A 27146-nucleotide genomic window follows, 5' to 3' on the forward strand; every position below is an offset into this window, starting at 1 on the left:
CGAAACGTCTCGCGAGATGTCATATTTTATTGATTTGAAACATGGCGTCGGAAGGAGAAGCGGGCAGTGCTTCTGTTATTGAACCAGAGACCGGGGACGGGTAAGTCTCCGTTAAAACGGTGAAAGACCAGGGTTTTGGTTGATAATATATGTTTGGTGGTAGACAACCAGATCAATATTCATAAATATTGCAATTACAGCTAGCTAGCTTACCCTCAACAAGCTAGCCCGCTGACGTTAGCCAACTGAAGCTAACGTTAGCTGGTTAGCAAGCTAACTTAGATGTCTCATTCAAATGCCTTCCAAACTTGTAAGCTAACTTGTAATCAACTAGTTAAAGTATCAAGGTACAGGTTGATTTCCTTGTTCAATATCTGCTTCTAAATACATTTCTAGCATGAATCCTGCAGAACCTAGCTAGCAAACCAAGGGAAAATAGCTACCTAGTTAGCTCTGGTCCGGGATGTTACTTGCGGCGTGCAGATAGATGCTTAGTTAAGCAGTAGAAACAATAACAAAGTTACTTCTCCGCCCCTGTTAGGTAAAAAGATGAGAAATGTAACCACCGAAATTCATAGACCGAACTATGGTTGCATGCACTGACACTCCATGATATCAAGATTATAATTTTAACCATGTCTTGATGCTATAACGTTATAGTCATAGTGTTTGTTTACATTTACTTTGTCAACAAACATTTGAGTAAAAAAAGATTGCTTTTGATTCTGAAGGGGTACAACAATTGAGCTAAGCTCATGAGGAATTTATAAGTTATTCTTCAAAAATCAATGCGTACAATAAGTTATACGTCCAAAAATGGATGTAACAACTGCTGATTGCGCCATTAAAGGCTGAATCTTCTTCAACGCTACACATCTTTCTCCATTACTATGGTTACTTACAAAATAAAACATCTCCCTTGAGTGCTGACAAACTTTTCTCTGTGTACATAAACGGTCATGTATCCAAAATATGAAATAAATGACCTTTGAGCACTTTGTTTACCTCCCAGACTAGCTCTGGTCCATATAAGCGCAGTTCCGACGCATGCTGATGGTCCACAGCTAGTCTTAAATATAAGAATATGAAGGTTAATGGAAGATCAGTTATCCCAGCTGTCACCATAGCGTGTAGCTAACCAGTTAATGTTCATGTCATATCTTTGTTTACTTTCAGTGATGCTGGATTTGGGGACTTGACAGGCAACCTGGAGACTGAGTCATCGAATGGCAAAGAGGCCATGGTAATACACCTCTAATACAGCAGTTCTCTGGGCATCTCTTTTCACCGACAGTAGCAATAATGAACCCTTTTTCCTGTGTTCCCCTCCTCAGGATCCGGGTAGTGAGGGTTTGGAGGCAGCTGACACCCAGACAGGTTCTGGGGACGAGGAGAGCGGCAGGCACCAGGGAGAGGTGGAGCTGCAGTGTGCTCTCTGTATGAAGTGGTTCACCGCCGACACCTTCAGCATCGACACCGCGTATGTCTAGCTCACTTTGTAACTCGAACTATAGAGACCTTTGGCTAATTGATTCTAAGACTAAGCTTGTTAGACCTTGAATTAGCCCCCTTGAGCTCGAATAACCAGGTAGTTGAACTGGTTGAAATAACTGGTTGAAATAAAACATTTCAGGATCAAGGTTTTTGATTAGTCTTTCTCCCTCCCTCTCTCTCCCTCTCTCTCTTTCTCTCTCTTTCTCTCTCTTTCTCTCTCTTTCTCCCTCTCTCCAGGACGTGTCTGCCTTTCATGACCAACTATGTTTTCCATTGTAACGTGTGTCATCACAGCGGCAACACCTACTTCCTCCGTAAACAAGCCAGTAGGTGTTCTCATTCAGCTGATACACTTCTGTGTGTGTGAGAGTTTGATGATTATTGATGGTCTGTTATTTATGTGATTTATGTACTGATAGTGTCGCTGTGTGTTTCAGACCTGAAGGAGATGTGTCTGACTGCTCTGGCTAACCTCACATGGAGCTCCAGGACTCAGGAGGAACACCCCAAGACTATGTTCTCCAAAGACAAGGTAAGTCCTCTCAACAGTCCCAACATAGAACCCACAGCGATACGCTTTGAGAAGCGAATTTGTGATCTTTGGAAATGCTTGATTTTACATGTCATATCAAGATATTACACACAGTTTGCATATGTTTTTCATATGCTTAAAACACTGGATATGTTAATGTAATATTTTCCTGTAGGACATCATCCCGTTCATTGATAAGTACTGGGAGTGTATGACCACCCGACAGAGACCTGGAAAACTTACCTGGCCCAACAACCTAGTCAAGACCATGGTGAGTATGAGCGCAACCATTGACTTACACACATTACACTAAACCTTCACTATTACACCATTGGAAAAAGTAGCTGGACTTTCATTTAGAAACAGATCCTGTCTTCATTTGACTTTTCTGTGTTTCAGAGTAAAGAGCGGGATGTGTTTCTGGTGAAGGAGCACCCAGACCCAGGCAGTAAGGACCCAGAGGAGGACTACCCCAAGTTTGGCCTGCTGGACCAGGTAGGAAAACACATCAGACATACACACGCACAAACAGTGATGCTGACAGTTGGTTGATTTTTCATCTCAGGACCTGGGCAACATTGGACCGTCTTACGACAACCAGAAACAGACCACCGCTGCTCCCACTCCTGGAGGGCTCAACGGTAAACTCTAAACACATCAACACACACTGTCACACACCAACACACTTGCTAAATACATTCTCACTAAACACGCAACACATGTCACACTCACACACATACTGTTTTTTCATGGAATTAGTTATCAATGTGTCACAGAGCATAATACCACACTGAAGAAGCCCTAAGAAGTTCTCATGTTATAAATGCTATATACATGCTGTGTTGCGTTCCAGGTGGACCTTCTTTCTCAGGTGAATATGATGTGGTGTTTTGGTATCTGCCTCTGAGCCCTGTGTTTCGTGCAATCGTAACTCTCCAGGTAGAATTTGCCCATAGGCACAGATCTAGGATCAGCTTAGCCTCCCCCATTCCTTACCCAAACAATTTAGGGGCAAAATGCAGTCTGACCTTTTGATCAGCATATTCAGGCAACCTCATCCTGCTCCAATCGTAACCCCATCCCTCAGCTGCTCACTGCTTATGTTGGTGCCCTGAAGCGTTTACCCTTTTCATCTGGCTTTTGATTGGTGGACTGATTGAATGATATAATTTCCTCTGGCTTTCTGCTCCTGAGTTCCCGGGCTTCATTCCAATACTCTGGAACAGCCTCCTCCTTCCTTTTCTTGCCCAGTGGTGAGTGGTAATGGAAAGACAGAAAGAGGCTGTTATTGTTGGGACACAGCCATGGTGTGAATTAATCCCTTTGCTTCCTCTGTGTGTCTGCATTTCTCCTTTAATATTTGGTGTCCCTCCCTGCTCAATCCACGCTTGTACCTCCTGGGTGACTTTTTGATAGTGCTAAAAGTGTGTGTGTTCTATAGTGTAACCTGTGTGTGTTGTGTGAAGGTGGTCTGGCCCCTGGCCCAGGTAAAGGTAGAGGAGCCAAGCGTAAGCAGCAGCAGCAACAACAGGAGGGAGCCACAGCTGGAGCAGCTAAGAGAACACGCAGGTATAACACAGATGTCCTTAGTCTTCTCATAGGTCTGAACTTTTTTTTTTTATAACCTTTATTTTAACACGGAAGACATATTGAGACCTAGGTCTCTTTTACAAATGCGCCCTTTATATACAATGTAAATATACACATTATACCCAAACATATATATATATATATATATATACAACACATCCTAAATCTGAATGAAAGAAATAATCTTATTAAAACCTTTTTTCTTTACATAGTTGAATGTGCTGACAACAAAATCACACAAAAATAATCAATGGAAATCCAATTTATCAACCCATGGAGGTCTGGATTTGGAGTCACACTCAAAATTAAAGTGGAAAACCACACTACAGGCTGATCCAACTTTGATGTAATGTCTTTAAAACAAGTCAAAATGAGGCTCAGTAGTGTGTGTGGCCTCCACGTGCCTGTATGACCTCCCTACAACACCTGGGCATGCTCCTGATGAGGTGGCAGATGGTCTCCTGAGGGATCTCCTCCCAGACCTGGACTAAAGCATCCGCCAACTCCTGGACAGTCTGTGGTGCAACGTGGCGTTGGTGGATGGAGCGAGACATGATGTCCCAGATGTGCTCAATTGGATTCAGGTCTGGGGAACGGGCGGGCCAGTCCATAGCATCAATGCCTTCCTCTTGCAGGAACTGCTGACACACTCCAGCCACATGAGGTCTAGCATTGTCTTGCATTAGGAGGAACCCAGGGCCAACCGCACCAGCATATGGTCTCACAAGGGGTCTGAGGATCTCATCTCGGTACCTAATGGCAGTCAGGCTACCACTGGCGAGCACATGGAGGGCTGTGCGGCCCCCCAAAGAAATGCCACCCCACACCATGACTGACCCACCACCAAACCGGTCATGCTGGAGGATGTTGCAGGCAGCAGAACGTTCTCCACGTCGTCTCCAGACTCTGTCACGTCTGTCACGTGCTCAGTGTGAACCTGCTTTCATCTGTGAAGAGCACAGGGCGCTAGTGGCAAATTTGCCAATCTTGGTGTTCTCTGGCAAATGCCAAACGTCCTGCACGGTGTTGGGCTGTAAGCACAACCCCCACCTGTGGACGTCGGGCCCTCATTCCACCCTCATGGAGTCTGTTTCTGACCGTTTGAGCAGACACATGCACATTTGTGGCCTGCTGGAGGTCATTTTGCAGGGCTCTGACAGTGCTTCTCCTGCTCCTCCTTGCACAAAGGCGGAGGTAGCGGTCCTTCTGCTGGGTTGTTGCCCTCCTACAGCCTCCTCCACGTCTCCTGATGTACTGGCCTGTCTCCTGGTAGCGCCTCCATGCTCTGGACACTACGCTGACAGACACAGCAAACCTTCTTGCCACAGCTCGCATTGATGTGCCATCCTGGATGAGCTGCACTACCTGAGCCACTTGTGTGGGTTGTAGACTCCGTCTCATGCTACCACTAGAGTGAAAGCACCGCCAGCATTCAAAAGTGACCAAAACATCAGCCAGGAAGCATAGGAACTGAGAAGTGGTCTGTGGTCCCCACCTGCAGAAACACTCCTTTATTGGGGGTGTCTTGCTAATTGCCTATAATTTCCACCTGTTGTCTATTCCATTTGCACAACAGCATGTGAAATTTATTGTCAATCAGTGTTGCTTCCTAAGTGGACAGTTTGATTTCACAGAAGTGTGATTGACTTGGAGTTACATTGTGTTGTTTAAGTGTTCCCTTTATTTTTTGGAGCAATATATATATATATATATATACACATTACCGTAAAAAAAAACTGCTGATTTTATGGAATATCTACATTTATCAGCAACCATCACTCCTGTGTTCCAATGGCACTTTGTGTTAGTTAATCCAAGTTTATAATTTTAAAAGGCTAATTAATCATTAAAAAAACCTGAAAACTGTTGTTCTGATTAAAGAAGCGATAAAACTAGCCTTCTTTAGACTAGTTGAGTATCTGGGGCCTTATCAACAAAATGGGAGTGATGTAGAGATCTATGGGTCTTTAGCGAAGTCCAGCCAACCTTTTGATACAGGATGCAGTGATTAGTCTCAGAACTGTCACCTGTAACAAAACGAAGGGCACTATGGTAGATGGCATCTGTACGTTGATAAATATTTTCACCGTATTCAAGAACAGATAAAAAGGTCAATTGAATAATCTGCTTCCCATTGCTTAGAGAAAGGCACAATCTCTTTCTGTAGAAAAAGCCAACTTTAAATCTTAGCTTCTATGTTTTCTAAACGTCAAATCCACATCAATCCAAATGCCTAAGTATTTATATTCAGGAACACGTTATATTGGAGAATCATCTAATGAGTGAACATGTAGTTCATCTGAAACATTCTTACAAGAGGTATCGGATGTATGATAATATGCCATCAATGTGACTCTCTCTCTGTCCTCTACTTCTCCTTCCCTCACCCTTTATGTCCATAATGTGCACTAACTCACTCCATTTTTCCTTTCTCTCCCTCTGTAGTGACCCTCTGTTCTCAGCCCAGCGTCTTCCTCCCCATGGCTACCCCCTGGAGCACCCCTTCAACAAAGATGGCTACCGCTACATCCTAGCAGAGCCAGACCCTCACGCCCCCGACCCAGAGAAACTAGAGCTGGACTGCTGGGCTGGCAAACCCATCCCTGGAGACCTCTACAGAGCCTGTCTCTACGAGAGAGTATTGCTAGCCCTGCACGACAGAGGTACACACAGGAAATCCTGTTGTGGATATGGGCTTCTTGCAATTAGCCTTACCCAGTAATGTCTCTTGTCACATTCTCTGAGAATTCTGTTTGTGTGTGTGTGTGTGTGTGTCTGCAGCCCCACAGCTGAAGATCTCAGATGACCGTCTGACAGTGACAGGGGAGAAGGGTTACTCCATGGTCAGAGCCTCCCACGGTGTCAGGAAAGGATCTTGGTACTTTGAGGTCTCCATCGATGAGATGCCCCCGGACACCGCAGCCAGACTAGGCTGGTCTCAGCCTCTGGGTTAGTACCGCACACACACACGAGCATACACACATGGAGACAGGATATGTAATAACCTGTGTGTGTTGTAGGTAACCTGCAGGCCCCTCTGGGCTATGATAAGTTCAGCTACTCATGGCGTAGTAAGAAGGGGACTCGGTTCCACCAGTCTGTAGGGAAACACTACTCCTCAGGCTACGGACAGGGAGACACTCTGGGCTTCTTCATAGAACTACCAGACGGCACTGAGACAGCCAAGGCACTGCCGGACACTTACAAGGACAAGGTATGTTTTCTATTTTTATTAATGAGTAACTGAGAATAGCAGACATCCACTCTCTGTTGTAGTTATGAGACTTGACATCTCATCCCTGTGTGTGTGCTCTTTCAGGCACTGATTAAGTTTAAGAGCTACCTGTACTTTGAGGAGAAGGACTATGTGGACAAGGCAGAGAAGAGCCTGAAGACTGTTACCCCCAGCAGGGTGAGGCTCCAGCATAGAACTAAAACCAATAGATCAGACATTCACATTCAAAGCAATGACGATTATCTCAGAATGCACTGCCAATTTCTTATGATTCGTATTGGTTGTCCTTATCAAAGACATTAACATAATATGTATAGGATTGGCATTTCCATTTGTTGATACTTCTGTTCTCCTCTCCAGATGCTGTTCTATAAGAATGGGGTTAACCTAGGTCTGGCCTATGAAAACCTGTTTGAGGGGCTCTACTTCCCTGCCATCTCTCTCTACCGGGGCTGCACGGTTAGTAGTGTGTGCGTGTGTGACTGTTAGAAGGGTTATGTTTTCCTTCCATCTCCCTCCACAGCACTGTAAGTAATACAATGTCCCAGAGGCTTATGGTGCTGTGATATATAGCAGTATCTACTCCAAGGATGCCCACTTCCTTTTTAATCAAGTTGTGATGATTATCCCTCTTTTCTCCCAGGTTTCAGTTAACTTTGGACCACTTTTCAAACACCCTCCAAAAGACATCAAGTACCAGCCAGTGAGTACACAAACACATACAGTGCATTCAGAAAGTCCTTGACTTTTTCCAGACACTGAATATCCCTTTGAGCATGCTGAAGTTTTTAATTACACTTTGGATGGTGTATCAATACACCCAGTCACTACAAAGATACAGGCATCCTGCCTAACTCAGTTGTTGGAGAAGGAAACCACTCAGGGATTACACCATGAGGTCAATGGTGACTAAAACATTTACAGCGTTTAATGGCTGTGATAGATCACTGAGGATGGATCAACAACATTGTAGTTACTCCACAATACTAACCTAATTGACAGAGTGAAAAGAAGGAAGCCTTTACAGAATACAAATATATTCTAAAACGTGGATCCTGTTTGAAACAAGGCACTGAAGTAACACTGCAAAAACATGTGGCAAAGCAATGAACCTTTTGTCCTGAATACAAGGTGTTATGCTTTGGGGAAATCCAATACAGCACATTACTGAGTACCATTCTCCATAGTTTCAAGCATAGTGGTGGCGGCATCATGCTATGGGTATGCTTGTAATCGTTAAGGACCGGGGAATTTTTCTGGATTAAAAAAATACATGAAATGTCGCTAAGCACAGGCAAAATCCTAGAGGAAAACCTGGTTCAGTCTGCTTTCCACCAGACACTGGGAAATTAATTCTGCTTTCAGCAGGACAATAACCTAAAACAAGGTGGTCAAATACACACTGGAGTTGCTTACCAAGAAGAAAAGAAGAATGTTCCTGAGTGGCCAAAGTAGTTTTGACTTAAATCTATGGCAAGACCTGAAAATGTGTTGTCTAGCAATGATCAACAACCAATTTGACAGAGCTTGAAGAATTTTAGAAATAATAATGGACAAATGTTGCTAGATCCAGGTGTGCAAAGCTCTTAGAGACTTACCCAGAAAGACTCACAGCTGTAATCGCTGCCAAAGGTGCTTCTACAAAGTATTGAGTGGGGGGTGGGAATAGTTATGTAAATGTTTCTGTATTTAATTTAAAATACAGTTGTAAACATTTCTAAAAACATGTTTTCACTTTGTCATTTTGGGGTATTGTGTGTAGATGAGTTTTTAATTCAGGCTGTAATAAGTCAAGGGCTATGAATATTTCCTGAAAGCACTGTACATATACTTTATTTGTATTTGATTAGACAAGCAATAGAGATACTTGTAGTTTTGATGTCACTGAGGTTGTAGGTTTGATTGATTGTTGTGTTTGTGTCCCCAGATGAGTGATATGGGCTGGGGAGCGGTGATTGAACATACACTGGCTGACATGTTGTATCACGTAGAGACGGACGTGGACGGACGACGTAGCCCTCCCTGGGAAGGATAAACACACACCTCCAGAGATCAACACACACAGATGGCCAGTTGAGTGTTTGGACAGGCATGGAGGAGTCCATTCCATCATTTATAGGTGGGTTGATGTCAACCTGAACATGAACACTTTGCAGTCTCTCTGTGGAGTCCCTTAAACATTATTATCATTGGTAACTTAAATAAACGGTACCCTTCTATTGAATAAGATGTGTGTGATCTAAAATGAGACTTGTGTTGATAGTGAACTTGTTTGTCTGAACAACTCTTTTTGGTGTATGAAGCACTTTAGGTGTTTCAGCACTGTAAAATCATGTATGTATGGACACGTTTCAAATTCATTATCCATTTTTGTCATACACCCCAGATATTCTTAGTTACAGATATTATTTCTTCAAGCATATGAACATATTCTGTTTTTGACCATTACCTGCCAGCTGGTCTCAAGCTAGGTTTCCATACTATTGGCCACAGATCTTTATGCAAATATGATCAAATCTGCAACAAATTGACTGGTTGTGAATTAGTCTGCGTGACGAAGTAGTGCACATAAAAATAACTTTTGCGGTTAAATTCCTATGTACCAAATAAAAAACAAAAAGAAGTTAAATGGGTTTCCATTGCATTTTCAACTCTACTGATGGTTTTGTCACAGAACAAATTGTCTTACGTGCCCATTCAAGTATTGGCATGTGCGCTCGTATAGTCTACATGTGAGATTATTTTTCATTTGTCAAATGGCATGCATCAATCATCATGTCACCAGAATCAGACCCTCAATATTTATTTGAAAGGAGCATCAAGCTTATCACCTTCCACTTTCACCACCCTGTGAAGTTCACCATCATTTGTAGCCTAAAACTTAATTCTTTCCCGAGTCGTAGTGTGAGGACCACACACACGTCATCACGTGACTCCCAGATTTACTTCGATATGATAATTATTATATCAATATTTGCCCATAAAAGCATTACCACCACCATTACATAGTTCAGACACAAAATATCCCACCTTGTCTAATGTATTTTGTTTTGTCGATATTTGTAAAGTTTACCAACAGATTTGCTGTTTCCATCAGGCCTGATGTGACATTTTTTACCCAACGTACTTTACGAGCATAAAAGGGTTGGATAGAAACCTAGTTACAGATATTAACAATCTACTTTTGTTTTACATTCATGCTGGTTTTAATAAAGTAAAGATTTGGAAAGATTTGTTTTCAAGTTTTTTATACTAAGGTTACATAAACAAAAGGGTACAAAATCAGAACAATGTGTCTTAGCTGAGGTTTCCTCTGATCTGACTCATGCAGAAATAAGATGACCACCTCTGGATGATAGTATGGGGGTGGTCTCTTTGGCCTGAGCTGGTGAACGATAGATGGTATGGCCCAGTCACTCTAACGTCTGTTTCAGCTTTGGCTTTATTCCATTGGCTGTAGTGCTGTGCCTCCACCACTAGACTGTAGTGCTGAGCAGGCCAGCTGAGTCCATGGTGCTGCTGTCTGACTTGTGTCTTCTGCTGTCTGACTTGTGTCCCCTGCTGTCTGATTTCTTTGAATGCTGCAAGCACAACAACACAGACAATCATTATCTATTAATTTTACTCTACACCAGGTAAACTGAGTGAGAGAATGTTCTCATTTACAATGACAGTTGCAGTGGAGAGAGGGGTTGAGTGAGCCATTAGGAAGCCCAACCAACAGGTGTGTATCCTACATCTCTGCGGAAGAAGTCCTTCAGGCTGCGTTTGGGGTTCACTGGGGCAGGGGTCCAGTCCAGGTCAGGGGGTCTGGAACCCTGAGGCCCGAACACATTCAGCTCCTTGAAACAACCCATCTCTATCATCTATGAGGGAGGAGGAGAGCAAGAGGGAGGAGGAGAGTGAGGGTAAGGAGTTAGTCATCTCAATTAGCCTATGACCAAACCATACCTAACCTCAAATTGCTACCAATATAACATTTAATTGAAATAAGTTTAATGTTATTGAATTTAACAGAACTAAATCAAATGTAATAATCTGCAAGTTGTGTTGACCTCTGTCTGCCAGGGTATGGCCACGGCGCCTGTGTTAAACTTGATGTAGAAGTCTTTGTCTGCCCTCTCCAAAATGACTCCTTTTACTGTGGAGAACTCATCAATGTCCTGAACATCCTGGCAGTACACTGCTCTGGGCTGGAGAGAGTGAAGGGGGGTGGAAAGATGGAGAGGACAGAGGGAGGGAGAGGTTTTCTTACTACAACATCTAGTATCCCATATTATATAATTTTAATTGCAGTTTTACTGATGATTTAGTCTATGTCTACCACGTACTATAGTGGTTAAAGAATAGCAAGTGGTGCCGATGCACCAAGTCTGGAACCAACAGGACCCTGAACATCTTCTACCCCCAAGACATAAGACTGCTAAATAGTTAACCAAATAGATAACTGGACTATCCATTTTTGCACTAACTCTTTTGACTCATCACCTACACTGTGGCTACTGCTTATTATCTATCCTGCTAGTCACTTTACCCCTACCTATATGTACATTTCTACCTCGTATCCCTGCACATTGACTTGGTACTGGTACCCCGAGTATATAGCCAAGTTATCCTTACACACTGTATTTATTCCTTGTTATTATTTTATATATTTTTCTCTCTGCATTGTTGGGAAGGGCCCGTAAGTAAGCATTTCACTGTTAGTCTACACCTGTTTACAAAGTATGTGACAAATAACATTTGATTTGAGTTAGGGTATTTACATCCGGTTTAAAGGGTGGATCAATGACTCCGGCCTCCAGCCTCCTGAAGTTGATGGTTCTGAAGAAGGGATGGGACTTAACCCCATACACCCCACTCCCCTGACACCCCAGCCTATGTCTCGGGTCTTTGTTCAACAGCTGAGAGCGCGAGAGATGGAAAAATAATCATAAGAGAGAGAGTGAAGGAAAGACAGAAGAAGAGAGAAAGATTGGGAGACGAGTGAACATCCATGCAGTTACAATGTAGAACAGAATTTGCTCGTTGACAGGTTTCATGTCAAATCAGAGTAAAACTGTAGTCTTACCGAGCGACAGAAGTCTTTAGTCTCGTTGCTAAATATCTTTCCGTACTCCTCCTCCTCCTCCTGTATCCTTCTCTCCATCTCCTTTCCCATCAATCGCTCCCCTTTTCTCTTGAATGGGGATCGTCCTGCTGTCATTTCGTACACAAGGCAGCCCAGGCCCCACCAATCAGGGCTCATCCCGTAGTATTTGTGGCCAATCACCTCTGGAGCTGAGGGGAAGAAGGAGAGGTTTGGAAATGTTGGTTCACTGTTGTTGCTCCCAAATTATATATCCAATGAGGCTCAGTGATAGTACAACATCTGGAGGTAAACTGTGATGTAAGAAAAAATGTATCATGATAGCAAACACGTTGCAACATTTTGACCACCATGGATATTTGGCATCTAAAAAGTGTGCAAGTATTCTCATGATCTTTCATACACCCTGCACCTGTGTATTCTGCTAGATATGAGTAGACCACCTGAAAGTGTACAGAAGGTTAGAGCCACGTACCCATGTAGCCCAGGGTGCCCACCCTGCCTCGTACCAGATTCCCCTCAGATAGCGTCACCGCCAGGCCCAGGTCTGAGATACGGATGTGCCCTGGGATGGGTGGAGAGGGTTGGGGGATCAGTGGACCATTAGTTCATACAGCAAAGGGTAGCAACACATTTTCAAGAGATTTTCACTTGAAAATGTCACGTGATAGATTGATGAAAATCCCTGTCATGCAAAACCTCTCATGGAACACAAATAAAGTACACAAGAGGAAAGAGAAGGATGGTTCTGGCAGGTGACGTGACAGTGGCAGTGTGTACTGGTGTGTTTGTGTGTGTCAGTGGAGGCTCCTCAGAGGACGAAGGGGAGGACCATCCTCAGTGAATTTCATAAAAATAGTAAAACATTAAAGTTATCCTTTTTAGATAAAACTATACTAAATATATTCATGTCACCAAATAATGAAAACACACTGTTTTGCAATGGTCTACAGTAGCCTCAACAGCACTCTGCAGTGTAGCTGGAGGACAGCTAGCTTCTGTCCTCTTCTGGGTACATTGACTTCAATACAAAACTTAGGAGGCTCATGGTTCTCACCCCCTTCTATAGACTTACACAGTAATTATGACATCTTCTGGAGGACGTTCTCCAGCCTATCAGAGCTCTTGCAGCATGAACTGACATGTCTACCCAATTAAAGAATCAGAGAATGAATCTAGTAGTGAAAGAATAAGCTACAGCTAGCTAGCACTGCAGTGCATAAAATGTGGTGAGTAGTTGACTCAAAGAGAAAGACAATTTCTTCAAAAATGAAGGAGAAGCAAGAGAGAAATTGAGAGAGAGCTATATTTTGTAATTTTTCCCTTTCACTTAGCTATTTAGCTAACAAATGCAGCTAGCTAGCTAGTTTAGCCTACTCAAACACCCGGCTCAAACAGAGGGATGCTATGTTAGCTAGCTGGCTATGAATATCCAACACAACACTGGAACTCTTCCAATTCAAGGTAAGCTTTTGATTTTACTAATTTATTGCCACCAGGCCCACCAGTGTAACTGCTAAACTGCTTATTGAACTGCTTACTGACTGTACACTGTAACGTTACTACATGATTGTAGCAGGTTTACTAACACCTTCGTTCTATTAGCTATGTTGACTATAACATTACTTTAGCTAATATGGTGACAACAATGCAGGCTGTGTGTAGCGATTATGATATGGTTTGGCTTGGAAAGGTTTTTTCGCCTGGTAACATACAGCTGATGTGTTGTGCATTGAATTCCACAAGCGAAGGAAAAATGTGAGAGGAGGAGAGTGCATAGATACGAGAAGTAATACAACGTGGCTGCTATGAAAGTGAACTGTTTTTACGTGTGATCTGGGATGTAGTCATTGTGTGTATTCGATTCTTAAACAAATGGAACGAAACAGGGATAAACATAACTAAATCTGTCCAATAAAAACTCTTGTTTGCAACTGTTGGACCAATGATTACACTCTAGATCAGCTAGATGCAGGCAAGAGTGTGCAAGGCGGTATTGAATCTGCCACTGTCACCTCAAATTTTTCTCTCGATCTGACCGCACCTACGTTGTAAACTTTCATTCATAGGCTAGGTCGTAGCAAACTCATGATGTGTATAGGGAAAAAAATGATCTTCCTCATCTTAAATGGCACCGACCACCACTAGTGTATGTGTGTATCCTGTGAGATAGTTACTAGTTACAGTGGTATGCTTAGTATCGTCTACATGTGCTTCCAAGTTTCCAAACACGCTGCCAAGCTTGGAACAGGTAACAATAAGATGATCTAAAAATAGACTACACCTGGTTGTCACACAGTGTATATTCACTTCCCGACAGACCAACCGCCCATGATTGTGAGAAAATAAAATCTTAAATTTCATCACCAGGATATCCTGCTTAGGGAAACTACAGTGCCTTCAGAAAGTATTCACACCCATTGACATTTTCCACATTTTGCCTGAATTTAAAGTAGATTAAATTGAGATTTTGTGTCACTGATCTACTGTACACACAGTACCCCATAATGTAAAAAATGAAAAGCTGAAATCTCTTCAGTCAATAAGTAATCAAACCTTTTGTTATGGCAAGCCTAAATAAGTTCAGGAGTAAACATGTACTTGATAATAATAAGTTGCATGGACTCACTCTGTGCAATAATGGTGTTTTAACATGATTTTTAAATGTCACTACAAAGATACAGGCGTCCTTCCTAACTCAGTTCCCAGAGAGCAAGGAAACCGCTCAGGGATTTCACCATGAGGTCAATGGTGACTGTAAAACATTTATAGAGTTTAATGGTTGTGATAGGATAAAACTCAGGATGGACCAACAACATTGTAGTTACTCTGCAATACATTTTTAACCTTTATTTAACTAGGCAAGTCAGTTAAGAACAAATTCTTATTTACAATGATGGCCTACCCCGGCCAAATCCAGACAACGCTGGGCCAATTGTGTGCCACCATATGAGACTCCCAATCACAGCCAGATGTGATGCAGCCTGGATTCAAACCAGGGACACCTCTTGCATTGAGATGCAGTGCCTTAGACCACTGTGCCACTCGGGAGCTAACATAAATGACAGAGTGAAAAGAAGTAAGCCTGTACAGAATATACAAAATATTCCGAAACATGCATCATGTTTGCAATAAGACACTAAAGTAATGCTGCAAAAAATGTGGCAAAGAAATTAACTTATTGTCCTGAATACAAAGCGTTATGTTTGGGGCAAATCCAACACAACACATCACTGAGTACCACTCTTCATATTTTCAAGCATTGTGGTGGCTGCATCATGTTATGGGTATGCTTGTCATCGGAAAGTACTAGGGAGTTTTTTGTTTTCTTTTGATAAAAAGAAAGGAATAGTTCAGTCTGATGGGAGACATATACATTGGAGTTGCTTACCAAGACGGCATTGAATGTTCCTGAGTGGCTTAGTTACAGTTTTGACATAAATCGTCTTGAAAATCTATGGCAAGATTTGAAAATGGCTGTCGAGCAATGATCAACTTGACAAAGCTTGAATAATTTTTTTAAGAATAATTGGCAAATATTGCACAATCCAGGTGTGCAAAGTTCTTAGAGACTTACCCAGAAAGACTCACAGCCGTAATTGCTCCCAAAGGTGATTGTAACGTTCAGGGGGTTGAATACTTATATAATCAAGTGTTTTATTTACCATTAATAAACGGGGGTGGCAGGTAGCCTAGTGGTTAGAGCGTTGGGCCAGTAACCAAAAGGTTGCTAGATCAAATCCCTGAGCTAACAAGGTAAAAATCTGTCGTTCTGCACCTGAACAAGGCAGTTAACCCACTAGGGTTGAAAATAAGGATTTGTTCTTAACTGACTTGCCTAGTTAAATAATAACAAAATACCATGAATAAAAATGTCAGAAATCTACATTTTCTTCCACTTTGACATTGTATTTTGTATGGATCGTTGACAAAAAAATGACAATTAAATCCATTTTAATCCTACTTTGTAATGCAACAAAATGTGGAAAACATCTAGGGGTGTGAATACTCTCTAAAGGTACTATAGATCCTACATGGCTAGAATGTGAAGAATAAGGAAGAATGATATGGGTCTGAAGCACATGTATTGATTGTGATATCATTAAAGTGTGCCTACCGTTGTCATCCAGAAGGATGTTCTCTGGTTTTAGATCCCTGAAACAAAAAACAAAGAACAGAAATCAGTACAATGCCTTTTCAATGTCACATTAATCCATTTTAGCATACTCCATGAGACTTCTCCACCCTTTTCCAGAAGTGTGCAAAAAGTGTGCAAACACTTTCTCGCATGGATTTAACAATGGAGGAAACTCCCTCCAGCCAATGCTTACACCTATCCTACGCTTTTAAAAAGGATGTAGAATCAGGATGGAGTCAGTGTCTACTGACCTGTAGACAATGTTCATCTGGTGGAGGTGGTGGAGACCACAGCAGACCTCAGCAGCATAGAACTGAACCCTGTCCTGCTCCAGGCCTGAAGTACCCATGTTATAGATGTGGAACCGCAGGTCTCCTCCATTCATTATGGTCACCACAAGACAGAGAGAATGTTTGGTTTCATACGCATATGCCAGACTGACCTTGAGAGAGAAAGAAAGACAGAGCGTTAGAGGAAGAGAGGACATAGAGAGAATGAAATAAAAAGAGGAAGAGAGAGAGAAGAGAATGGAGAGTGAGAAGAGGATGAAGAGAGAGAAGAGGAAGGAGAGATAAAGAAGAGGATGGAGAGAGAGAGAGAAGAGGATGGAGAGAGGGAGAAGAGGATGGATAGAGAGAGAAGAGGAAGGAGAGAGGGAGAAGAGGATGGAGAGAGAGAGAAGAGGAAGGAGAGAAAGAGAAGAGAATGGAGAGAGAGAGAGAAGAGGATGGAGAGGGAGAAGAGGATGGATAGAGAGAGAAGAGGAAGGAGAGAGAGAGAAGAGGATGGAGAGAGAAGAGGAAGGAGAGAAAGAGAAGAGGATGGAGAGAGAGAGAGAGAAGAGGATGGAGAGAGGGAGAAGAGGATGGAGAGAGAGAGTCCTACCACAAATCTGCTGTTAAGTGTCTCAAGTATCTGTTTCTCGTTGAGGGCCATGGCCTCTCCTCTCCCCTTCTTCACGTGAGTCTTCTCCAGCTTCTTACAAGCATACATCTTCCCAGAGGCACGTGCCTGGAATGCCCACACCTGGGGGAGAGGGGAGGGAGGAAGGGAGAAAAGGATAGAGAAAGGGGGAGATTGTATGAGGAATCCTCACTATCAAATTTGTTGTTACACATGTGCATCTGAAGTTAGAGTTGTGTCAATGTTTTCTGATTTGAGATTTTCTCAGAAAAATTGTGAAAACATGTTTGTCTGTTCACTCTGAGGAAAAAGGTGCTATTCTAGAACCTAAATTGGCTCATCGGCTGTCCCTGTAGGATACCCTTTTTGGTTCCAGGTAAAACCTTTTTGGGTTAAATGAGGAACCGTTTCCACAGAGGGTTCTACATGGAAGCCAAAAGGTTTCTACCTCGAACCAAAAAGGGTCCTCCTATAGGGACAGCCGAATATGGGGATAGCCGAAGAACCCTTTTGGAACCTTTTTTTCTAAGAATGCAGTGAAAGCAGCCTTACCTCCCCGAAGCCTCCCTTGCCAAGCATCCTGTACTGTCTGAAGATGTGTTTGGTAACAGGCTGTCTGGGGGGAGAGAAATACACAGAGTGACTAGTGTCAAGCATTTGTTGTCATATCTCACTTAGTTTGATTATTCAGTCAAACGCACACATGTCCATATGCACTGACCTCTCTAACATCTTCCACTGCAGGAAACGGTCAAAGTACATGCTCTGCTGGTACTGAAGGAAGGGGGCACCACTCAGGTACTCATGGAGGTCACTATAAAAACACAGTAAGAGGAGGTGAATTCCCAGCACACACAGCCCCTCACAGATAGGGGAGGGAAGGGAAGGGTGAGAGCAAGATGGGGGAAATTGGGGTAAAGGTCAGAGAGACTCACTTTGTGCAGTCAATGAAGCCGTCTCTACTGTGCTGCTCCTCCAAACTCTCCCTACACCTCTCACCATAGCGCTCTACTACCTGTACACACTCAGATGACTGGCAAGAGAACATGCACATATACAATTAACTTGCAAAAATCTCAAGTGAGAAATCAACCTTTAGTGTGTGTGTGTGTGTGTGTGTATGTGTGTGTGTGTGTGAGAGAGTTTAAAGACGATACCTCTCTACTGAGGAACCTGTTAATGATTTGCATGCCAAAACTCCTCTTCTCCTCATCTGACTTCACCTCATACTCCCCCTGTAGAAATTCAAACATTTCTGGACTTATAATTCTTGTTTTGTCAACATGAATGATGACGTTTTGATGGTCCCTGTCCCTGTCTATTATCTGGCACTGATTGGTATTTTTTGTATTTTATTAGGATTGCTGGATCATTCTTCATGAATGACCCAGGTCACTAACCGTCAGCAAGGCATCGGCCCAGGCCAATGAGGAAATACACAGAGTTATGAATAACAGAGGTATTTTTAACCCAGTAGACATAACTTATTTTTTTATTACAGTAACATACCATTTCTAAGAATGTTATCATACTAGAATTCTTTCCTGGCTGTGTGCCCAAAACACACACACACCCTTCAGAAATATGACATCACTTTGCTGTGACACCGGTCTGTCAGCAGAGCGTACTGTAAAACCTGCTTGCAGAATTATATCTGATCATTTCCCACAATATGGACTATACCACCTCCTCCATAGTGAATAAGGCCTATAGTGGATCATACCATTTCGTCCAATAGGGAGTTGCAGTTCTGCAGCTCAGGTTTGCTATGACAGAAGAGACGGAATAGTTGTCTGCCAATAGGCTGCTTCACACACAGGCTGTAGTAGTCTCGCTCTGAAACACACACATTACACATATAAAACATGCATGCACAGACATACAAACACAAACTCTCTCTCTCTCACACACACACACACACACACACACACACACACTGACCGAGGGTTTTTTCCAGCTCCACACACTGGCTGATGTGAGGGAAGCGCAGCATGTCTTTCCATTTCCAACTCCTGCCTTTTTCCCCTCCACCTAGAGAGAGATGGAACAGGGGAGAGAAGGGTGAAAGAAGGAGGTAAGAAATGGAGGCAGGTAGCCTAGCAGTGAAGAGCATTGGGCCAGTAACTGAAAAGACGCTGGTTCGAATCCCCAAGCCAACAAGGTGAAGAATCTTGACGTACACTTGTGCAACGCACTTAACCTTAATTCTTCTGTTAAGAGCATCTGCTAAAATGTGGAAGGAAAAATAGTATGAGAAATTTGATATTACAGCTAAGCTGTCATTCATTTACTGTTTTTCATACCCAAAAACATGTGACCTCATTCAACTCATTGGTTATGTGTTGTATGTAATATGTTAAAATGGGGAAGAAAGAAAACAAAGAAATAAAAACTATCAGCAGTAAGACCAAACATATCCAACTGGACCGATTCATCCTTTTAGTATAGTTACAACCTTATAACCTAAAGGTCTTCCTCTGTTTACATGTTCACCTCAACATACCGGAAAAAGACTACAATCAGTCTGTCAACAACAGCCTTTGTTCCTGTGTGTGTGTGTGTGTGTGTGTGTGTGTGTGTGTGTGTAGTTGTTCCTCGTCAGTCAGGTTCCAGCCCTGGCATCCATCCACTCCAAAGAGAAATCTATAAATAGGTATGGAGCAGGAACAAACCTGTGGGACCACATAGCACTGCGATCCACACACACGCACACACACACACACACACACACACACACACACACACACACACACACACACACACACACACACACACACAGTGCAGTACTGTGGTAAAATTGCTGATCCTGCCTACAGGTGTCACCTACTGATGATGAAATTCACAGAACCTAGGAAGGAGTCCAACCTGTTGGTTATGGTTTGTGACCTCACTCTTCCACACACATACAACCCTGAGCCTGTCACCTTGCTACCTTTCATACAGGTGTACTGAGCCTGTCACCTTGCTACCTTTCATATCGGTGTACTGAGCCTGTCACCTTGCTACCTTTCATATAGGTGTACTGAGCCTGTCACCCTGCTACCTTTCATACAGGTGTACTGAGCCTGTCACCCTGCTACCTTTCATACAGGTGTATTGAGCCTGTCACCCTGCTACCTTTCATACAGGTGTACTGAGCCTGTCACCCTGCTACCTTTCATACAGGTGTATTGAGCCTGTCACCCTGCTACTTTTCATACAGGTGTACTGAGTCTGTCACCCTGCTACCTTTCATACAGGTGTATTGAGCCTGTCACCCTGCTACCTTTCATACAGGTGTATTGAGCCTGTCACCCTGCTACTTTTCATACAGGTGTATTGAGCCTGTCACCCTGCTACTTTTCATACAGGTGTACTGAGCCTGTCACCCTGCTACCTTTCATACAGGTGTACTGAGCCTGTCACCCTGCTACTTTTCATACAGGTGTATTGAGCCTGTCACCCTGCTACCTTTCATACAGGTGTACTGAGCCTGTCACCTTGCTACCTTTCATACAGGTGTATTGAGCCTGTCACCCTGCTACCTTTCATACAGGTGTATTGAGCCTGTCACCCTGCTACTTTTCATACAGGTGTATTGAGCCTGTCACCCTGCTACTTTTCATACAGGTGTATTGAGTCTGTCACCCTGCTACCTTTCATACAGGTGTATTGAGCCTGTCACCTTTCTACCTTTCATACAGGTGTACTGAGCCTGTCACCCTGCTACCTTTCATACAGGTGTATTGAGCCTGTCACCCTGCTACCTTTCATACAGGTGTATTGAGCCTGTCACCCTGCTACTTTTCATACAGGTGTATTGAGTCTGTCACCCTGCTACCTTTCATACATGTGTATTGAGCCTGTCACCTTGCTACCTTTCATACAGGTGTACTGAGCCTGTCACCCTGCTACTTTTCATACAGGTGTATTGAGTCTGTCACCCTGCTACCTTTCATACAGGTGTATTGAGCCTGTCACCCTGCTACTTTTCATACAGGTGTACTGAGCCTGTCACCCTGCTACTTTTCATACAGGTGTATTGAGCCTGTCACCCTGCTACCTTTCATACAGGTGTACTGAGCCTGTCACCTTGCTACCTTTCATACAGGTGTATTGAGCCTGTCACCCTGCTACCTTTCATACAGGTGTATTGAGCCTGTCACCCTGCTACTTTTCATACAGGTGTATTGAGCCTGTCACCCTGCTACTTTTCATACAGGTGTATTGAGTCTGTCACCCTGCTACCTTTCATACAGGTGTATTGAGCCTGTCACCTTGCTACCTTTCATACAGGTGTACTGAGCCTGTCACCCTGCTACCTTTCATACAGGTGTATTGAGCCTGTCACCCTGCTACCTTTCATACAGGTGTATTGAGCCTGTCACCCTGCTACTTTTCATACAGGTGTATTGAGTCTGTCACCCTGCTACCTTTCATACAGGTGTATTGAGCCTGTCACCTTGCTACCTGTCATACAGGTGTACTGAGCCTGTCACCCTGCTACTTTTCATACAGGTGTATTGAGTCTGTCACCCTGCTACCTTTCATACAGGTGTATTGAGCCTGTCACCTTGCTACCTTTCATACAGGTGTACTGAGCCTGTCACCCTGCTACCTTTCATACAGGTGTATTGAGCCTGTCACCCTGCTACCTTTCATACAGGTGTATTGAGCCTGTCACCCTGCTACTTTTCATACAGGTGTATTGAGCCTGTCACCCTGCTACTTTTCATACAGGTGTATTGAGTCTGTCACCCTGCTACCTTTCATACAGGTGTATTGAGCCTGTCACCTTGCTACCTTTCATACAGGTGTACTGAGCCTGTCACCCTGCTACCTTTCATACAGGTGTATTGAGCCTGTCACCCTGCTACCTTTCATACAGGTGTATTGAGCCTGTCACCCTGCTACTTTTCATACAGGTGTATTGAGTCTGTCACCCTGCTACCTTTCATACAGGTGTATTGAGCCTGTCACCTTGCTACCTTTCATACAGGTGTACTGAGCCTGTCACCCTGCTACTTTTCATACAGGTGTATTGAGTCTGTCACCCTGCTACCTTTCATACAGGTGTATTGAGCCTGTCACCTTGCTACCTTTCATACAGGTGTACTGAGCCTGTCACCCTGCTACCTTTCATACAGGTGTATTGAGCCTGTCACCCTGCTACCTTTCATACAGGTGTATTGAGCCTGTCACCCTGCTACTTTTCATACAGGTGTATTGAGTCTGTCACCCTGCTACCTTTCATACAGGTGTATTGAGCCTGTCACCTTGCTACCTTTCATACATGTGTATTGAGCCTGTCACCCTGCTACCTTTCATACAGGTGTATTGAGCCTGTCACCCTGCTACTTTTCATACAGGTGTATTGAGCCTGTCACCCTGCTACTTTTCATACAGGTGTATTGAGCCTGTCACCCTGCTACCTTTCATACAGGTCTATTGAGCCTGCCACCAGACATTTGTTCAGCTAGACAAAACACATAGTGTGTGTGTTTTCCTGTGGCACATACAATATGAGTGTACTTGGGCACCTGCTGGACAACAACCACACAAAGGATTGATTTCTCCTGTAGCCTGTAGCAAAATGTGTTGCATCTTAAGATACGGTGTGTGTGGCTACTACTTTGTCATATAGCAAGGTTTCACCCATGACCTGTAAAATACAGACAGGACATCTATTAGTAGAGACATCTGTCTTTCTACCTGCTTTCGAGAGAGATTGGGGTTGTTTAACAATGACAGAAAGCTAATTTATTACATCCTGCTTCTAAAGAATGTGATGTGACGAATTCCCTACCACGTCATTAAGGTAATCACTGATCTGACATCATTTAGATGGTGAAAGCAGGCTAGATCAGTGAATATTTCAAGGAATGAAGTGTGTGTGTGTGTGTGTGTGCGAGAAAAAGAAACTTGAGGAAGTAGTACTGTATAAAATCCCTGCTAGTTAATTCTGTCAATCAGTCCACTTTAGTTTGTGATCAAATCTTTATATAAAAAAAAAAAATTGTTGGGGGGCACATGCACACATTCATACAATTTAATAGTTTGTTTGCATCACAGAGCCATCCAACTCGGCAATCAACCTGTCCTCTTTTATCACCACACAAATCAACCTTCCTCATTCCTTCACCACATACATTGTTCCTCAGAAGGGAGCAACTTTCTCTGGGACCCATACTCCTACTCACTCACACATCACTGTAGGTTATGTACAACAGTCGGGTTACGTAAGTCCTGTGGTACATGTCTTTCTGCAATAGCTGCAATTACATTTTACGGGACATTTTGAAATGAACCTTTTTGACACAGTCATAAGAATAGCAATAAGGTTAAGAATTACAAGGGTGCACTGCAATCTCACCCATAGCAGGGCATCACCTGTTGTCACAATCTTCTTCATCAGACGATAAAGAGAAATCATTGTCGGACCAATACGCAGCGAAATCGTATGTACTCATGTTTATTAAGGAAAAGGGAAACCAAAATAAACACGTACACAAAACACAATGACGAATAACAGTCTGGTAAGGCACAAGGCTATACACAGAACATTCTCCCACCAACTCCAAACACAAACACATACCTAACTATAGGACTCTCAATCAGAGGCAACTAGGAAACACCTGCCTCCAATTGAGAGTCCAACACCCAATACCTAAACATAGAAATACTAAACTAGAAAGAACATAGAAATACAAAAACATAGAACATAACCCAAAACCCAGAAATAATAAAGCAAACACCCTTCTAAACAAACCACCACCCCGAACCACATAAAACAAATACCCTCTGCCACGTCCTGACCAAACTACAATAACAAATAACCCCTATACTGGTCAGGACGTGACAGTACCCCCCCCCCCCCCCCCCAAAGGTGCAGACCCTGGATGCACCTCACATGAATAAACAAAATACCCCCAAAACAAAACAATCCCCCTAAAGGGAGGGAAGGGAGGGTGGCTGCCGTCACCGACGGCACTCGTGCAACACCCCCCCCCTCCCCCACCCACCTAATACTGGAGGTGGCTCAGGTTCCGGTCTACAACCCCCACCCAACCTGTCCACCCCTGCATAATGCTCAGGGCTGTATAACGTCTCTGGGGGCTCCGGACTGTAGGCCGACTCTAGCTCCAGACTATAGGCAGACTCGCTCGGTTCCGGACCGGACACTCTCGCCGGATACTCTGGACCGGACACTGTCGCCGGATGCTCTGGACCGGACACTGTCGCCGGCTACTCTGGACCTGTCGCCGGATGCTCGGGACCGAGTACTGTCGCCGGATGCTCGGGACCGAGTACTGTCGCCGGAAGCTCGGGACCGAGTACTGTCGCCGGAAGCTCGGGACCGAGTACTGTCGTCGGAAGCTCGGGACCGAGTACTGTCGTCGGAAGCTCGGGACCGAGTACTGTCGTCGGAAGCTCGGGACCGAGTACTGTCGTCGGAAGCTCGGGACTGGACTGACGCACTGGAAGCCTGATGCGTGGTGCTGGTACTGGATGTGCCAGTTTGGGGACACGCACTTCAGGGCTAGTGTGGGGAGCAGGAACGGGCTGAGTTGGACTGGGCTGACGCACTGGAAGCCTGATGCGTGGTGCTGGTACTGGAGGTATCGGGCCGTGGAGGCGCACTGGCGGTCTCGATCGCACCTCCTGCACAACCCGTCCTGGCTGGATGGAACTAGTAGCCCTGTACGAGCGGAGTGCTAGTACAGGGCGAACTGGGCTGTGCAGGGGCCTGATGTTTGCCGTGCGTAGAGCGGGCGTAGGGTAGCCTGGACCTAGGAGGCGCACCGGTGACCAGATGCGCTGCGCAGGCATCCGCCTACCAGGCTGGATGCCCACTCTAGCACGGCACTTGCGAGGGGCTGGGATCACTCGCACCGGACTGTGCGTGCGTATGGGCGAGATCGTGAGCACTTCCGCATACCTCGGTGCTCTCCACTCCAAACGCATCCCATAAAAAGCACGGTGAGCTGGCTTAGGTCTACTGCCTGGCCCAGCCAAACTACCCGTGTGCCCCCCCAAAAAACATTATTGGGGGTGCCTCTCCAGCTGAAACGCCAGTCGTGTTCCCCTGTAGCGTTCCCGGTCTTCGCTCCACTTTCTCCATGGGCCCTCTCCGCCATAATCTCCTCCCACGTCCACTTTTCCCGATAGTCCATATTATTCTCCCGTTGCTCCTTACCCCGCTGCTTGGTCCTTGGTGGGTGGGAGATTCTGTCACAATCTTCTTCGTCAGATGAAAAAGAGAAATCATTGTCGGACCAATGCGCAGCAAGATCGTATGTACTCATCTTCTTTATTAAGGAAAAGAAGGGAAACCAAAATAAACACGTACACAAAACACAATGACGAATAACAGTCTGGTAAGGCACAAGGCTATACACAGAACATTCTCCCACCAACTCCAAACACAAACACATACCTAATTATAGGACTCTCAATCAGAGGCAACTAGGAAACACCTGCCTCCAATTGAGAGTCCAACACCCAATACCTAAACATAGAAATACTAAACTAGAAAGAACATAGAAATACAAAAACATAGAACATAACCCAAAACCCGGAAATAAGAAATCAAACACCCTTCTAAACAAACCACCACCCCGAACCACATAAAACAAATACCCTCTGCCACGTCCTGACCAAACTACAATAACAAATAACCCCTATACTGGTAAGGACGTGACACCTGTCATGTTAAAATGTAGTCTACTGCAACCCACCCTACTCATCTGTGACACCACAGCACTGTAACAGAGGGCAACACAAACTGGAATAATGTGGAGCTCTGAACACACCACTACTGGATCAAGGTGCAAACAGGCTAACTCTAACTTGTCATTTTATGTTTTTCTAAACTTCTTCAACTAACTACAGGTTACCTCTAACTTGTCTTTTTATGTTTTTCTAAACTCCTTCAACTAACTATAAGACACATCAATCATTACTGACTTCCCTGGTTAAAGATACAGCTAATAAATAAAGACAGACATGATGACAAGTGACAAACAGAAAATATACATTTCCTGAAGAAAATGTGGGTGCTTGCTAAAAAAAAGTATTGTATGGAGAAATATGAAGTAGTAGGCTAGTATTTACTGCAGCGTTAATTTTTACTACAGCTATATAGGTGTGTTTCTTACCTCCCCTGGCTCTGATGAGTGCGCTGTTCGCCACCATACTATCTATCTCCATTGCTGCAGAGGGATGTGGACCATACAACAACAAAAATCACAACTCGAACAACTTTCGGTTTTCTCTCCTTTTCCCTATTCAAACAATCCGTCTTCAAAGACAGGTTTAACCATCCCCCAGAAGATGTACAGCCTGGTTCTCTTTCTCAAGCCAAGATAGATTCCATTAAAAAATGAAAGTGTAAGTAAACAAAATATTGAACATGTAAAAACGAAGTAGCCTACTCTAAATATAAGGTTGTTTAAAAAGTGCGATAAAGCTTGCGTCACTAATCCGCCGAGAGAGAGTGTTAGAAACGGAATGTTATTGCCAACATATTTGACTACACTAAACTGAAAAACTGAGTAGGCGTAGAGATACTTATCTAAAATCTTCATATATAGTAATTGTGTAAAATAGAACAAGCACGTACTCTGCTGGTGATATATAAAACTACAACACTGTCAGCGTGTCCACTGTTTTGTCCCCCGTTTTCCGTCAGTTTCGTTGTCAACGGATGACTCAACACTATACACATCAGCTACTACAGTGACTGAAATGACTGCAACACTTAAGAGTTATGATTCGTTTCAGAGTGGGTGGCAAGTTAGTCCTAAATATTTCCAAACTAAAAGCATTGTATTTGTGACAAATCATTCACTAAACCCTAAACCTCAACTAAACATTGTAATGAATAATATGAAAATGTAACAAGTTGAGGTGACTAAACTGCTTGAGTAACTGTGGATTGTACTGTCATGGTCAAAACATATTGATACAGTGGCTAAAATGGGGAGAGGTTTTTCCATAATAAAGCTCTGCTCTGCCTTCTTAACAGCAATATCAACAAGGCAGGTTTTTATTTATTTATTTCTTGTTTTTTATTTTATTAACAACAAAAAAGGCAGGTCCTACAGGACCTAACTACTGTTCAGTTGTGTGGTCACGTGCCACAAAGAGGGACTTAGGAAAATGTGTGAGAGGCATTGACATGTTG

General features: G+C 43.7%; 2 protein-coding genes across 5 annotated transcripts; one reads left to right on the plus strand and one right to left on the minus strand.

Moving 5' to 3' along the window:
- On the plus strand, window positions 1-10080 carry LOC100194676 (set1/Ash2 histone methyltransferase complex subunit ASH2). 2 transcript variants are annotated; one of them, XM_014138815.2, is made up of 17 exons: window positions 1-100; window positions 1177-1243; window positions 1335-1480; window positions 1732-1820; window positions 1932-2026; window positions 2202-2297; window positions 2426-2521; window positions 2592-2667; window positions 2880-2897; window positions 3493-3595; window positions 6062-6279; window positions 6398-6565; window positions 6637-6830; window positions 6936-7028; window positions 7212-7310; window positions 7495-7554; window positions 8779-10080. In XM_014138815.2, the coding sequence occupies exons 1-17, from the start codon at window positions 42-44 to the stop codon at window positions 8884-8886; spliced, it is 1785 nt and encodes a 594-aa protein (XP_013994290.1). In that variant the 5' UTR covers window positions 1-41; the 3' UTR covers window positions 8887-10080. The 2 variants fall into 2 exon arrangements, with proteins under 2 accessions (XP_013994290.1, XP_013994300.1); XM_014138825.2 differs by lacking the exon at window positions 2880-2897.
- Window positions 10081-10082: 2 nt separating this feature from the next.
- On the minus strand, window positions 10083-26519 carry LOC106568462 (G protein-coupled receptor kinase 6). 3 transcript variants are annotated; one of them, XM_014138837.3, is made up of 16 exons: window positions 26119-26519; window positions 18923-19012; window positions 18705-18817; window positions 18139-18216; window positions 17917-17996; window positions 17703-17795; window positions 17534-17597; window positions 16964-17104; window positions 16330-16520; window positions 16058-16095; window positions 12416-12505; window positions 11923-12131; window positions 11618-11755; window positions 10907-11044; window positions 10589-10717; window positions 10083-10432 (listed from the first exon to the last, which is right to left on the minus strand). In XM_014138837.3, exons 1-16 carry the CDS (start codon window positions 26168-26170, stop codon window positions 10328-10330), a joined length of 1749 nt encoding a protein of 582 aa, XP_013994312.1. In that variant the 5' UTR covers window positions 26171-26519; the 3' UTR covers window positions 10083-10327. The 3 variants fall into 3 exon arrangements, with proteins under 3 accessions (XP_013994312.1, XP_013994318.1, XP_013994308.1); XM_014138843.3 differs by having other exon boundaries at window positions 10518-10717; window positions 17917-18014; XM_014138833.3 differs by having other exon boundaries at window positions 17917-18014; window positions 26119-26518.
- Between the last annotated feature and the right edge of the window lie 627 nt (window positions 26520-27146).

The sequence above is a fragment of the Salmo salar genome, chromosome 01 (assembly GCF_965601325.2).
Source record: "Salmo salar chromosome 01, fSalSal1, whole genome shotgun sequence".
NCBI lineage: Eukaryota > Metazoa > Chordata > Actinopteri > Salmoniformes > Salmonidae > Salmo > Salmo salar.